Source organism: Manacus candei, unplaced genomic scaffold (genome assembly GCF_025592945.1).
Source record: "Manacus candei isolate 608988 ecotype Guabito, Panama unplaced genomic scaffold, ASM2559294v1 h1tg000438l, whole genome shotgun sequence".
Classification (NCBI taxonomy): Eukaryota; Metazoa; Chordata; class Aves; order Passeriformes; family Pipridae; genus Manacus; species Manacus candei.
In genome coordinates this window covers 17434-31609 of record NW_026138486.1, presented here as the reverse complement: position 1 = coordinate 31609, position 14176 = coordinate 17434, and the positions used below count along the sequence as shown (strand labels likewise).

The 14176-nt window shown below is 66.8% G+C and overlaps 1 protein-coding gene and 1 long non-coding RNA gene across 4 annotated transcripts; both read left to right on the top strand.

The window, feature by feature from the left end:
• Positions 1 to 2947: 2947 nt before the first annotated feature.
• Positions 2948 to 13869, top strand: LOC127465585 (lens fiber membrane intrinsic protein-like). Of its 2 annotated transcripts, XM_051776094.1 has the most exons (7): positions 2948 to 3234; positions 4209 to 4342; positions 5468 to 5700; positions 6986 to 7159; positions 8268 to 8408; positions 12270 to 12404; positions 13653 to 13869. In XM_051776094.1, the coding sequence occupies exons 4-7, from the start codon at positions 6988 to 6990 to the stop codon at positions 13718 to 13720; spliced, it is 516 nt and encodes a 171-aa protein (XP_051632054.1). In that variant the 5' UTR covers positions 2948 to 3234; positions 4209 to 4342; positions 5468 to 5700; positions 6986 to 6987; the 3' UTR covers positions 13721 to 13869. The 2 variants fall into 2 exon arrangements, with proteins under 2 accessions (XP_051632054.1, XP_051632053.1); XM_051776093.1 differs by lacking the exons at positions 2948 to 3234; positions 4209 to 4342 and having other exon boundaries at positions 4605 to 5700.
• On the top strand, positions 9373 to 12084 carry LOC127465586 (uncharacterized). 2 transcript variants are annotated; one of them, XR_007902281.1, is made up of 3 exons: positions 9373 to 9415; positions 11714 to 11769; positions 11996 to 12084. It is a non-coding gene; the product is annotated as an uncharacterized LOC127465586 (long non-coding RNA). The 2 variants fall into 2 exon arrangements; XR_007902282.1 differs by lacking the exons at positions 11714 to 11769; positions 11996 to 12084 and adding exons at positions 10658 to 10827; positions 10884 to 11029 and having other exon boundaries at positions 9391 to 9415.
• Positions 13870 to 14176: the final 307 nt, after the last annotated feature.

Below are 14176 nucleotides of genomic sequence, written 5' to 3'. Positions count from 1 at the left end.
GGATTCCAGAGGGGTTTTGGGGGTCGTAAAGGGGATCTGGGGAGCTGCAGGGCGGGTCGTGGGTGCTGGGGGGGTCAGGGGGTTCTGGGGGTAATGGGGGTCGTAGGGGGGGTCTGGGGAGCTGCAGGGGGGGCCAGGGGGTTCTTGGGGGGTCAGGGGGTCCAGGGGGGTTCTGGGGGTCGTAGGGGGGGGTCTGGGGGTGCTGGAGGGGTCCGGAGGGTGCGGGGGGGGGGTCAGGGAAGGGGTGGGAGGGTCAGGGGTTGGTCGGGGGGGGGTCTGGGGTGCTGAGGGGTCAGGGGGTCCAGAGGGGTTTTGGGGGTAGTAGGGGGGGGTCTGGGGGGTCTGGGGGGTGCTGGGGGGGTCAGGGGGGGTCTGGGGTGTTGGGGGTCGTCGGGGGGGGTCTGGGGAGCTGCAGGGGATGTGGGAGCTGCTCCTGCTGCTGCCCCTGGGGCTGGGGGCGACCCCCGGGACCCCGGTGGGTGCTGGGGGGTCGGGGGGGTCTGGGGGTCGTAGGGGGTGGTCTGGGGGTGCCCGGGGGGGTCCGGAGGGTGCGGGGGGGGTCAGGAAAGGGGTGGGAGGGTCGGGGGTTGGTCGGGGGGGTCTGGGGTGCTGAGGGGTCAGGGGGTCAGAGGGGTTTTGAGGGTAGTAGGGGGGGGTCTGGGGGGGTCTGGGGGTGCTGGGGGTCGTGGGGGGGGGTCTGGGGTGCTGGGGGGGGTCAGGGGGGGTTCTGGGGGTATCTGGGGGTCGTAGGGGGGGTCTGGGGGTCCAGGGGGATGTGGGAGCTGCTCCTGCTGCTGCCCCTGGGGCTGGGGGCGACCCCCGAGACCCCGGTGGGTACTGGGGGGGGGCAGGGGGGGTCTGGGGGTGCTGGGGGGGGTCAGGGGTGTTCTGGGGGTATCTGGGGGTCGGGGGGCGGGGTCTGGGGAGCTGCGGGGGATGTGGGAGCTGCTCCTGCTGCTGCCCCTGGGGCTGGGGGCGACCCCCGAGACCCCCGGTGGGTGCTGGGAGGGGTCCAGGGGGGGTCCAGGGGGGGTCCGGAGGGTGCGGGGGGGTCCAGGGGGGTATCTGGGGGTGGTCGGGGGGGTCTGGGGAGCTGCGGGGGATGTGATGTGGGAGCTGCTCCTGCTGCTGCCCCTGGGGCTGGGGGCGACCCCCGGGACCCCCGGTGGGTGCTGGGGGGGTCGGGGGGGTCCTGGGGGTGCTGGGGGTCCAGGGGGGTCTGGGGGTGCCCGGGGGGGTCCGGAGGGTGCGGGGGGGGTCAGGAAAGGGGTGGGAGGGTCGGGGTTGGTCGGGGGGGGTCTGGGGTGCTGAGGGGTCAGGGGGTTCAGAGGGGTTTTGGGGGTAGTAGGGGGGGTCTGGGGGGGTCTGGGGGTGCTGGGGGTCGTGGGGGGGGGTCTGGGGGTGCTGGGGGGGTCAGGGGGTGTTCTGGGGGTATCTGGGGGTCGGGGGGCGGGGTCTGGGGAGCTGCGGGGGATGTGGGAGCTGCTCCTGCTGCTGCCCCTGGGGCTGGGGGCGACCCCCGGGACCCCCGGTGGGTGCTGGGGGGGGTCAGGCGGTCCAGAGGGGTTTTGGGGGTCGTAGGGGGGGGTCTGGAGAGCTTCGGGGGGGGTCAGGGGGTTCTTGGGGGGTCAGGGGGTCCAGAGGGGTTTTTGGGGGTCGTAAAGGGGATCTGGGGAGCTGCACGGGGGGTATGGGGGTGCTGGGGGTCGTAGGGGATGCAGGGGGGGTCCAGGGGGGTTCTGGGGGTCGTAGGGGGGGTCCATGGGGGTTCTGGGGGTCGTAGGGGGCTCTGGGGGTGCTGGGGGGGTCTGGGGAGCTGCAGTGAGGGTCTGGGGGTTCTGGGGGTCGTAGGGGAGGTCCTGGGGATGCAGGGGGGGTCCAGGGGGGTTCTGGGGGTCGTAGAGGGGGGTCTGGGGGTGCTGGAGGGGTCCGGAGGGTGCGGGGAGGGTCAGGGAAGGGGTGGGAGGGTCGGGGGTTGGTCGGGGGGGTCTGGGGGTGCTGAGGATCAGGGGGTCCAGAGGGGTTTTGGGGGGTCGTAGGGGGGGGTCTGGAGAGCTGCAAGGGGGGTCTGGGGGGGTCCTGGGGGTCATGGGGGGGGATCTGGGGGTGCTGGGGCTGGTCGGGGGGATTCTGGGGGTGTTGGGGTCGTAGGGGGGGCTCTGGGGGTAATGGGGGTCGTAGGGGGGGTCTGGGGAGCTGCAGGGGGGGGGGTCAGGGGGTTCTTGGGGCGGTCAGGGGATTCCAGAGGGGTTTTGGGGGTCGTAAAGGGGATCTGGGGAGCTGCAGGGGGGGTCTGGGGGTTCTGGGGGTTGTAGGGGAGGTCCTGGGGGTGCAGGGGGGGTCTGGGGGTGTTAGGGGTCGTCGGGGGGTGGTTCTGGGGGTGCAGGGAGTGCAGGGGGGGTCTGGGGGTGCTGGGGGTCGTCGGGGGGTTCTGAGGGTGCAGGGGATCCAGGGGGGGTTACCTGGGGTCGTAGGGGGGGTTCTGGGGAGCTGCAAGGGGGAGTCTAGGGGTCCATGGGGGCTCTGGGGAGCTGGAGGTCGTAGGGGGGGGGTCTGGAGGGTGCTGGGGGTCGTAGGGGGGGTCTGGAGGGTGCTGAGGGGTCGTAGGGGGGGGTCTGGAGGGTGCTGGGGGTCGTAGGGGGGGGTCTGTGGAGCTGCGGGGGGGGGGGTCTGGGGGTGGTCTCGGTGCCAGCTGACCCTCCCCGTCGCCCCCAGGCCCCGCTGACCCCCTCGGGGGGGTGCGGGCTGTGCCCCCCCGCCCCCCCCTCCCACGCCACGACCACCGCGGGTGCCACCGTCACCCTGGGGTGCCCCGCGGGGGGGGGCCGCGCTGGGCCGGCCCGTGGCCGTGCGGTGGCACTTTTGGGGGGTCCCGGCGGGCTCGGGGGTCCCCGTGTGCGCCCGGGGTCGGGGACCCCCCCGCTGTCACCCCCCCCTACGAGGAGAGGGCGGCCCTGGGGGGCTCCGGGGGGGTGCAGCTGGTGCTGCGGGACGTGAGGGGCTCGGACGGGGGGTCCTACACGTGCCTGCTGTTTGGGGAGGGGGATTGTGCCTGCGGGGGGGTCACCCTGAGCCTGGGAACCGCCGAGACCCCCGCAGGGACGGCGGGGACCGGGGAGACCCCCGGAGGGACGGTGGGAACAGGGGAGACCCCCGGAGGGACGGCGGGGACCGGGGAGACCCCCGGAGGGACGGCGGGGACCGGGGGGAGCCCGGACCGGCAACTGGGAACCGGTGAGAGCCCAGCACGGGACCCCCGAACTGAGACCCTCACCCTGAGACCCCAAATTGAGACCCCTCACCCTGACCCCCACCCTGAGACCCTCACCCTGAGACCCCAAATTGAGACCCTCAGCCTGAGACCCCCCAAACTGAGACCCCCCGAATTGAGACCCTCACCCTGAGACCCCAAAGTGAGACCCCCAAATTGAGACCCTCACCCTGAGACCCCCAAACTGAGACCCTGAGACCCTCACTGTGAGACCCCCAAACTGAGACCCCCCCGAGACCCCCGAACTGAGACCCCCACCCTGAGACCCCAAATTGAGACCCCCACCCTGAGACCCCTCTCCGGGACCCTCACCCTGACCCCCGAACTGAGACGCTCACCCTGAGACCCCAAACTGAGACCCTCACCCTGACCCCCAAATTGAGACCCTCACCCTGAGACCCCAAAGTGAGACCCCCAAACTGAGACCCTCACCCTGAGACCCCCAAGCTGAGACCTCCACCCTGAGACTCCCACCCTGAGACCCCCACCCCAAGCCCCCTGTGCCGGGTCTGGGGGTGCAGCGGGATGTTGGGGGGCCTCTATAGGCTGGGGGGGGCTCTATGGGGTGTGGGGGCTCTATGGGGTCTGGGGGTCTCTATGGGGTGTGGGGGTACAGCAGGAGCCCCTCACCCCTCTGTGGGGTCTGGGGGGCCTCTGTGGGGTCTGGGGGAGCTCTGTGGGGTCTGGGGGTGCAGGGAAAGCCCCTCACCCCTCTGGGGGAGCTCTGTGGGGTCTGGGGGGGGCTCTATGGGGTGTGGGGGTGCAGCAGGAGCCCCTCACCCCTCTGTGGGGTCAGAGGGGGCTCTATGGGGTCTGGGGCTGCAGGAGGAGCCCCTCACTCTAGTGTGGGGTCTGGGGGGGCTCTATGGGGTCTGGGGGGCTCTGTGGGATGCGGGAGCGCAGCCCCTGAGGGTCCCTCCTGTCCCCCCTCCCCCAGGTCCCCCCCGCACCCCCCCGTCCTCCGGGGGCCCCCCCCCGCGGCTTCGGCGTCACCATCGTCACCTTCGTCACCGTCACCGTCACCCTCCTCCTCCTCCTCGTCCCGCTGCCGCCCCGCGGGCTCTGACACGGGTGGGGGTGTCCCCCCTGTCCTCAGTGTCCCCCCTGGCCCCAGTGTCCCCCCCCCTGTCCCAGTGTCCCCCATGTCCCCCAAGTTCTCACTGTCCCTGTCCCCCCTGTCCCCCGTGTCCCCTGTCCCCAGTGTCCCCATGTCCCCCATGTCCCTGTCCCCATGTCCCCCAGTGTCCCCAGTGTCCCCATGCCCCATGTCCCCATGTCCCTGTCCCCATGTCCCCCAGTGTCCCCAGTGTCCCCCATGCCCCCATGTCCCCATGTCCCTGTCCCCCAAGTCCCCAGTGTCCCCAGTGTCTCCAGTGTCCCCATGTCCCCACTACCCCTGTCCCCCAAGTCCCCAGTGTCTCCACGTCCCCAGTGTCCCCATGTCCCTGTCCCCATGCCCCCATGTCCCCAGTGTCCCCAGTGCCCCCAGTGCCCCCATGTCCCCATGTCCCTGTCCCCCAAGTCCCCAGTGTCCCCTCCCTGTCCCCAATGTCCCCTCTCCCCAGTGTCCCCCCTGTCCCCAGTGTCCCCTGGCCCCAGTGTCCCCCCAGGTCCCCAATACCCCCTCTCCCCAGTGTCCCCCCTGTCCCCAATGTCCCCTGGCCCCAGTGTCCCCCCTGTCCCCAGTGTCCCCCCTGGCCCCAATGCCCCCTGTCCCCAGTGTCCCCCATGTCCCCAAGTTCTCATTGTCCCTGTCCCCCGTGTCCCCAGTGCCCCCATGTCCCCATGTCCCTGTCCCCCAAGTCCCCAGTGTCCCCTCCCTGTCCCCAGTGTCCCCTCCATGTCCCCAGTGTCCCCATGTCCCCACTACCCCTGTCCCCCACGTCCCCAGTGTCCCTTCCATGTCCCAGTGTCCCCATGTCCCTGTCCCCCATGTCCCCATGTCCCCACTACCCCTGTCCCCATGTCCCCAATGTCCCCAGTGTCCCCAGTGCCCCCAGTGTCCCCTCCATGTCCCCATGTCCCTGTCCCCCATGTCCCCAAGTCCCCAGTGCCCCCAGTGTCCCCATGTCCCCATGTCCCCCTGTCCCCCTGTCCCCTGTCCCCCACGTCCCCAGTGTCCCCTCCCCAGCCCCCCCCCCCCGCTGTCCCCCCGTGTCCCCAGGGCACTGTCAGTGACCCCCCCCGTGTCCCCAGGGGTGTCCCCCGTGTCCCCCCCCCGCGGTGTCACCCGCCCGGGGACACTTGTGCCACCTCAGCACCCAGAGCCTTCCCCCATTGTGTCCCCAACAATGGCGGTGCCACCACGTGCCCGGGGGGGCCCTGTCCCCTCCCGGGGGGCACGGCAGGGGACAGAGGGGACAGAGGGGGACAGCAGGACACGGGGACAGGCGGACATGGCACACCCGGACAGCGGGCACTGAAGGCGGGTGAGTGCTCGGGGGGGATGTCCCCGATGTCCCCTCCCCCGGGACCCCCGATGTCCCCTGGGGGTGTCCCCAATGTCCCCTCCCCCGGGACCCCCCGATGTCCCCTGGGGGTGTCCCCGATGTCCCCTCCCCCGGGACCCCCCGATGTCCCCTGGGGGTGTCCCCAATGTCCTCTCCCCCGGGACCCCCCGATGTCCCCTCGGGATGTCCCCAATGTCCCCTCCCCCAGTGTCCACTCCCCCAGTGTCCCCTCCCGCAATGTCCCCTCTCCGAGGACCCCCCGATGTCCCCTGGGGGTGTCCCCGATGTCCCCTCCCTCAATGTCCCCTCCCCCAGTGTCCCCTCCCCCCCGTCCCCGCGGTGCCCACCTCCCCTCCAGACGTCCCCGGTGTCCCCCAGAGGTGCCACCCCCGGGTACCCCAGAGATGTCCCCAGAGATGTCCCCAGGGCTGTCCCCAGGGCTGTCCCCAGGGCTGTCCCCGTGTCCCCAGAGATGCCATCCCCCGAGTATCCCCGTGTCCCCACCGCTGTCCCCACACTGTCCCCGTGTCCCTGTCCCCACGCTGTCCCCGTGTCCCTGTCCCCATCCCCACACTGTCCCCGTGTCCCCATCCCCACTCCGTGCCCGTGTCCCTGTCCCTGTCCCCGTGTCCCCATCCCCACGCTGTCCCCATGTCCCCACCGCTGTCCCCGTGTCCCCGTCCCATCCCCACACTGTCCCCGTGTCCCCCATCCCTGTCCCCACGCTGTCCCCGTGTCCCCATCCCTGTCCCCGTGTCCTGTCCCCACGCTGTCCCCGTGTCCCCATCACTGTCCCCACACTGTCCCCACGCTGTCCCCGTGTCCCCATCACTGTCCCCACGCTGTCCCCGTGTCCCCATCCCCACGCTATCCCCATGTCCCCGTCCCACACTGTCCCCGTGTCCCTGTTGCTGTCCCTGCGCTGTCCCCGTGTCCCCATCACTGTCCCCACACTGTCCCCCACGCTGTCCCCGTGTCCCCATCCCCACACTGTCCCCGTGTCCCCGTCCCCATGCCGTGTCCCTGTCCCTGTCCCCAGGCTGTCCCCGTGTCCCCGTGTCCCTGTCCCCACGCTGTCCCCGTGTCCCCATCCCTCTCCCCAGCACTGTCCCCACGCTGTCCCCGTGTCCCCACACTGTCCCCGTGTCCCTGTCCCCACGCTGTCCCCGTGTCCCCACCGCTGTCCTCGTGTCCCCATCCCTGTCCCCACACTGTCCCCGTGTCCCCGTGTCCCCGTCCCCACGCCGTGCCCGTGTCCCCGCAGGGATGCCGGCGGGCGGGGGGCTGCTGTGCGGGGCCAGTGGCCTGGCCCTGCTGGTGGCCGCCACCGCCACCCGCTTCTGGGCGCAGCGGCGAGTGCCCGGGGGGGGCACGGCCAGCCTGGGGCTGTGGCACGGCTGCCTCGGGGGACGGTGCCACCCCCACGCCACCACCCCCGGTACGGCACGGGGGGACACGGGGGCGGGGGGGGCCGGGGGGGACACGGGGGGGCAGAGCTGGGGGGGAATTCGGGGGTCATCGGTGTGCTGAGCTGTGCCCGGGCTCTGCTGGGGGTGGGAATTGGGGTCCCTGGGGGGGAACTGGGGTTTCTTGGGGGGGAATTGGGGTCTCCTGGGGAGGAATTTGGGGGTCATCGGAGTGCTGAGCTGGGCCCGGGCTCTGCTGGGGGTGGGAATTGGGGTCTCCTGGGGGGAATTGGGGGGTCATCGGTGTGCTGAGCTGGGCCCGGGCTCTGCTGGGGGTGGGAATTGGGGTCTCCTGGGGGGAATTGGGGGGTCATCGGTGTGCTGAGCTGTGCCCGGGCTCTACCAGGAAGGAATTGGGGTTTCCTGGGGGATTATTGGGGGGTCATTGGTGTGCTGAGCTGTGCCCGGGCTCTGCTGGGGGGGAATTGGGGTCTCCTTGGGTGGAATTGGGGTCTTTTAGGGTGGGAATTGGGGGGTCATCGGTGTGCTGAGCTGTGCCCGGGCTCTGTTGGGGGTGGGAATTGGGTCTCCTGGGGGAGGAATTGGGGGTTCATCGGTGTGCTGAGCTGTGCCCGGGCTCTGCTGTGTGGGAATTGGGGTCTCCTAGGGGGGAATTGGGTCTCCCTGGGTGGAATTGGGGTCTTTTAGGGTGGAAACTGGGGGGTCATCAGTGTGCTGAGCTGTGCCTGGGCTCTGCTGTGTGGGAATTGGGGTCCCTGGGGGGAATTGGGGTCTCCCTGGGTGGAATTGGGGTCTTTTAGGGGGGGAATTGGGGGGGGGCATTGGTGTACTGAGCTGTGCCCGTGCTCTGCTGTGTGGGAATTGGGGTCTCTGGGGGGGAATTGGGGTCTCCTGGGGGAGGAATTGGGGGTTCATCAGTGTACTGAGCTGTGCCCGGGCTCTGCTGGGGGGGGGGAATTGGGGTCTCTTAGGGGGAAATTGGGGTCTCCTCGGGGGGAACTGGGGGTCATCAGTGTGCTGAGCTGTGCCCGGGCTCTGCCCGGGGGTGGGACCTGGGGGGTGTGTGTCACCCCCTGTGTCCCCCCGCGATGTCCCCAACCCCCGTGTCCCCCCCCGCAGCCCCCCTGGAGGCCGCGCGGGCTCTGATGCTGCTCTCGGTGGTCGCCGCCGTGGCCGGGCTCGCCCTGGGCGTGTCCCTGGTGGCCCGCGGGGCGCGGCGGGCGCGGGGTCGAGCGGCCGGGGGGGCCCTGCTGGGCTCGGGTAGGTGGGGACGGGGTTTGGGGGGGCGCGGGGGGCGTGGGGAGGGGTGAGGGGGGGGGCACTGCTGTGCTGAGTGTGACAGTTCTCTGCTGGGTCACAATTTGGGTGCCATCAGTGCGCTGAGCTGTGCCCGTTCTCAGCTGTGTCTGTGTCACAATTTCGGTGCCATCAGTGCGCTGAGCTGTGCCCGTTCTCTGCTGGGTCTGTGTCACAGTTTGGGTGCCATCAGTGCGCTGAGCTGTGCCCGTTCTCTGCTGTGTCTGTGTCACATTCAGGTGCCATCAGTGCACTGAGCTGTGCCCGTTCTCTGCTGTGTCTGTGTCACAGTTTTGGTGCCATCAGTGCGCTGAGCTGTGCCCGTTCTCTGCTGGGTCTGTGTCACAATTTGGTGCCATCAGTGCGCTGAGTTGTGCCCGTTCTCTGCCGTGTCTGTGTCACACTGAGGTGCCATCAGTGCGCTGAGTTGTGCCCGTTCTCTGCTGTGTCTGTGTCACAGTTTGGGTGCCATCAGTGCGCTGAGCTGTGCCCGTTCTCTGCCGTGTCTGTGTCACAGTTTGGGTGCCATCAGTGCGCTGAGCTGTGCCCGTTCTCTGCCGTGTCTGTGTCACACTGAGGTGCCATCAGTGCGCTGAGCTGTGCCCGTTCTCTGCTGTGTCTCTGTCACTATTTCGGTGCCATCAGTGCGCTGAGCTGTGCCCGTTCTCTGCTGTGTCTGTGTCACACTGAGGTGCCATCAGTGCGCTGAGCTGTGCCCGTTCTCTGCTGTGTCTGTGTCACATTCAGGTGCCATCAGTGCGCTGAGCTGTGCCCGTTCTCTGCTGTGTCTGTGTCACACTGAGGTGCCATCAGTGCACTGAGCTGTGCTCGTTCTCTGCTGGGTCTGTGTCACAATTTGGTGCCATCAGTGCGCTGAGCTGTGCCCGTTCTCTGCCGTGTCTGTGTCACATTCAGGTGCCATCAGTGCACTGAGCTGTGCCCGTTCTCTGCCGTGTCTGTGTCACACTGAGGTGCCATCAGTGCGCTGAGCTGTGCCCGTTCTCAGCTGTGTCTGTGTCACAATTTCGGTGCCATCAGTGCGCTGAGCTGTGCCCGTTCTCAGCTGTGTCTGTGTCACAATTTCGGTGCCATCAGTGCACTGAGCTGTGCCCGTTCTCTGCCGTGTCTGTGTCACAGTTTGGGTGCCATCAGTGCGCTGAGCTGTGCCCGTTCTCTGCTGTGTCTGTGTCACAGTTTTGGTGCCATCAGTGCGCTGAGCTGTGCCCGTTCTCTGCTGGGTCTGTGTCACAATTTGGTGCCATCAGTGCGCTGAGCTGTGCCCGTTCTCTGCTGTGTCTGTGTCACAGTTTTGGTGCCATCAGTGCGCTGAGCTGTGCCCGTTCTCTGCTGGGTCTGTGTCACACTGAGGTGCCATCAGTGCGCTGAGCTGTGCCCGTTCTCTGCTGTGTCTCTGTCACTATTTCGGTGCCATCAGTGCGCTGAGCTGTGCCCGTTCTCTGCTGTGTCTGTGTCACAGTTTGGGTGCCATCAGTGCGCTGAGCTGTGCCCGTTCTCTGCTGTGTCTCTGTCACTATTTCGGTGCCATCAGTGCGCTGAGCTGTGCTCGTTCTCTGCTGTGTCTGTGTCACACTGAGGTGCCATCAGTGCACTGAGCTGTGCCCGTTCTCTGCTGTGTCTGTGTCACACTGAGGTGCCATCAGTGCGCTGAGCTGTGCCCGTTCTCAGCTGTGTCTGTGTCACACTGAGGTGCCATCAGTGCGCTGAGCTGTGCCCGTTCTCTGCTGGGTCTGTGTCACAATTTGGTGCCATCAGTGCGCTGAGCTGTGCCCGTTCTCTGCCGTGTCTGTGTCACACTGAGGTGCCATCAGTGCACTGAGCTGTGCCCGTTCTCTGCTGTGTCAGTGTCACATTCAGGTGCCATCAGTGCGCTGAGCTGTGCCCGTTCTCTGCTGTGTCTGTGTCACAGTTTGGGTGCCATCAGTGCGCTGAGCTGTGCCCGTTCTCTGCCGTGTCTGTGTCACAGTTTGGGTGCCATCAGTGCGCTGAGCTGTGCCCGTTCTCTGCTGTGTCTGTGTCACACTGAGGTGCCATCAGTGCACTGAGCTGTGCCCGTTCTCTGCTGTGTCTGTGTCACACTGAGGTGCCATCAGTGCGCTGAGCTGTGCCCGTTCTCTGCTGTGTCTGTGTCACATTCAGGTGCCATCAGTGCACTGAGCTGTGCCCGTTCTCTGCTGTGTCAGTGTCACATTCAGGTGCCATCAGTGCGCTGAGCTGTGCCCGTTCTCTGCTGTGTCTGTGTCACAGTTTGGGTGCCATCAGTGCGCTGAGCTGTGCCCGTTCTCTGCTGGGTCTGTGTCACAGTTTCGGTGCCATCAGTGCGCTGAGCTGTGCCCGTTCTCTGCTGTGTCTGTGTCACATTCAGGTGCCATCAGTGCACTGAGCTGTGCCCGTTCTCTGCTGTGTCTGTGTCACATTCAGGTGCCATCAGTGCGCTGAGCTGTGCCCGTTCTCTGCTGTGTCTGTGTCACAGTTTTGGTGCCATCAGTGCGCTGAGCTGTGCCCGTTCTCTGCTGTGTCTGTGTCACAGTTTTGGTGCCATCAGTGCGCTGAGCTGTGCCCGTTCTCTGCTGTGTCTGTGTCACATTCAGGTGCCATCAGTGCGCTGAGCTGTGCTCGTTCTCTGCCGTGTCTGTGTCACAATTTGGTGCCATCAGTGCGCTGAGCTGTGCCCGTTCTCAGCTGTGTCTGTGTCACACTGAGGTGCCATCAGTGCGCTGAGCTGTGCTCGTTCTCTGCTGTGTCTGTGTCACATTCAGGTGCCATCAGTGCGCTGAGCTGTGCCCGTTCTCTGCTGTGTCTGTGTCACATTCAGGTGCCATCAGTGCACTGAGCTGTGCCCGTTCTCTGCTGTGTCTGTGTCACACTGAGGTGCCATCAGTGCACTGAGCTGTGCCCGTTCTCTGCTGTGTCAGTGTCACATTCAGGTGCCATCAGTGCGCTGAGCTGTGCCCGTTCTCAGCTGTGTCTGTGTCACACTGAGGTGCCATCAGTGCGCTGAGCTGTGCTCGTTCTCTGCTGTGTCTGTGTCACATTCAGGTGCCATCAGTGCGCTGAGCTGTGCCCGTTCTCTGCTGTGTCTGTGTCACATTCAGGTGCCATCAGTGCACTGAGCTGTGCCCGTTCTCTGCTGTGTCTGTGTCACACTGAGGTGCCATCAGTGCGCTGAGCTGTGCCCGTTCTCTGCTGTGTCACACCGAGGTGCCATCAGTGCGCTGAGCTGTGCCCGTTCTCTGCTGTGTCACACCGAGGTGCCATCAGTGCGCTGAGCTGTGCCCGTTCTCTGCCGTGTCTGTGTCACACTGAGGTGCCATCAGTGCGCTGAGTTGTGCCCGTTCTCTGCTGTGTCTGTGCCACAATTTGGGTGCCATCAGTGCACTGAGCTGTGCCCGTTCTCTGCCGTGTCTGTGTCACACTGAGGTGCCATCAGTGCGCTGAGCTGTGCCCGTTCTCTGCTGTGTCTGTGTCACAGTTTGGGTGCCATCAGTGCGCTGAGCTGTGCCCATTCTCTGCTGTGTCTGTGTCACACTGAGGTGCCATCAGTGCGCTGAGCTGTGCCCGTTCTCTGCCGTGTCTGTGTCACAGTTTGGGTGCCATCAGTGCACTGAGCTGTGCCCGTTCTCTGCCGTGTCTCTGTCACACTGAGGTGCCATCAGTGCACTGAGCTGTGCCCGTTCTCTGCCGTGTCTGTGTCACATTCAGGTGCCATCAGTGCGCTGAGCTGTGCCCGTTCTCTGCTGTGTCACAGTTTCGGTGCCATCAGTGCACTGAGCTGTGCCATTCTCTGCCCCCCCCGTGTCCCCCCAGGCCTGCTGGCGCTCTGTGCCCTCGGGGTGTTCTCGGGGGGCACCCCGACCCTGCCGGGCCCTGCCCGAAATTCCTGGAGCTTCTCCTGGTCCTACATCCTGGGCTGGGTCGGCGTCGTCCTCGTGGGCTCCGCAGGTACGGGGGGCACCGGGCACTGGTGGCATGAGCTGTGCCCGGGCTCTGCTGGGGGGGAATTGGGGTCTCCTGGGGGGAATTGGGGGGTCATCGGTGTGCTGAGCTGGGCCCGGGCTCTGCTGGGGTGGGAATTGGGATCTCTTGGGGGGGATTTGGGGTCTCCTGGGGAGGAATTTGGGGTCATCGGTGTGCTGAGCTGTGCCCGGGCTCTGCCAGGCAGGAATTGGGGTCTCTGGGGGGGAATTGGGGGTCTCTTAGGGTGGAATTTGGGGTCATCGGTGTGCTGAGCTGTGCCCGGGCTCTGCCACGGGTGGGAATTGTGGTCTCCTGGGGGGGAATTGGGGTCTCTCAGGGTGGGAATTTGGGGTCATCAGTGTCTTGAGCTGCGCCCGGGCTCTGCCAGGGGGGAATTGGGGTCTCCTGGGGGGGAATTGGGGTCTCTTAGGGTGGGAATTTGGGGTCATTGGTGTGTTGAGCTGTGCCCGAGCTCTGCCAGGGGGGAATTGGAGTCTCTGGGGGGGAATTGGGGTCTCTTAGGGGGGGAACTGGGGGGTCATCGGTGTGCTGAGCTGTACCCGGGCTCTGCTGGGGGTGGGAATTGGGGTCTCCTGGGGGGGAATTTGGGGTCCCCTGGGGGATAATTTGGGTTTCTTAGGGTGGGAATTTGGGGTCACTGCTGTCCTGAGCTGTGCCCGGGCTCTGCTGGAGGGGGAATTGGGGTCTCCTGGGGAGGAACTGGGGTCTCTCAGGGTGGAATTTGGGGTCATCGGTGTGCTGAGTTGTGCCTGGGCTCTGCTGAGGGGGGAATCTGGGTCTCCTGGGAGGAATTGGGGTCTCCTGGGAGGAATTGGGGTCTCCTGGGGGGAAATTGGGGGGGTCATCGATGCCCTGAGCTGTGCCCGGGCTCTGCTGGGGAGGAATTGGCGTCTCCTGGGAGGAATTGGGGTCTCTTAGAGTGGGAATTTCGGGTCATTGGTGTCCTGAGCTGTGCCCGGGCTCTGCCAGGCAGGAATTGGGGTCTCTGGGGGGCAATTGGGGTCTCTTAGGGTGGGAATTTGGGGTCATCACTGTCCTGAACTGTGCCCGGGCTCTGCTGGGTGGGAATTCGGGGGTCTCTTGGGGGGCAATTGGGATCTTTTAGGGTGGGAATTTGGGGTCATCAGTGTGCTGAGCGGTGCCCGGGCTCTGCTGGGGGGGAATATTTGGGGTCTCCCCCTCCCCAAACCCCCCCTCTGTCCCCCCCGCCAGGGCTGTTCCACCTCTGCGCCGCCTCCAAGGACCCCTCCCCGCAGAGCTCGGAGGCCGCGGGGGCCTGAGGGGGGTCCCGGGGGGGGTTTTTGGGGGGTCCCCGAGCCCCCTCAGCCCCCCATTCCCGGCTGTGGGTCACTGGTGTGATGAGTTGGGCCCGTTCTCTGCTCTGTGTGTCCCCCTCACCCCAAATTTTTGCTGTGCCAATAAACGGCCCCCCCCCCCCGTCCTGAGGGGGTCCCGGGGGCGTCTTTGGGGGGTCCCCGAGCCCCCCCAGCCCCCCCCCGGGCTGTGAGTCACTGGTGTGATGAGCTGGGCCCGTTCTCTGCTCTCTGTGTCCCCCTCACCCCAAATTTTTGCTGTGCCAATAAACTGCCCCCCCCTCGTCCTGAGGGGGTCCCGGGGGGGTCTTTGGGGGTCTTTGAGGGGTACTGGGGGTTACTGGGAGGAGCACTGGGGGGTACTGGGAGCACTGGGGGGTACTGGGGGTTACTGGGAGAAGCACTGGGGGGTACTGGGAGCAC

Excerpts from the sequence above, each read along its gene's own strand:
- LOC127465585 (XM_051776093.1), top strand. The coding sequence starts at position 4,653 with ATGTCCCCACTACCCCTGTCCCCCAAGTCCCCAGTGTCTCCACGTCCC. Across the intron at positions 5,701-6,985 it reads ACAGCGGGCACTGAAGGCGG|GGATGCCGGCGGGCGGGGGG; the intron begins GTGAGTGCTCGG and ends GTGTCCCCGCAG. Across the intron at positions 8,409-12,269 it reads GGGGGCCCTGCTGGGCTCGG|GCCTGCTGGCGCTCTGTGCC; the intron begins GTAGGTGGGGAC and ends GTGTCCCCCCAG.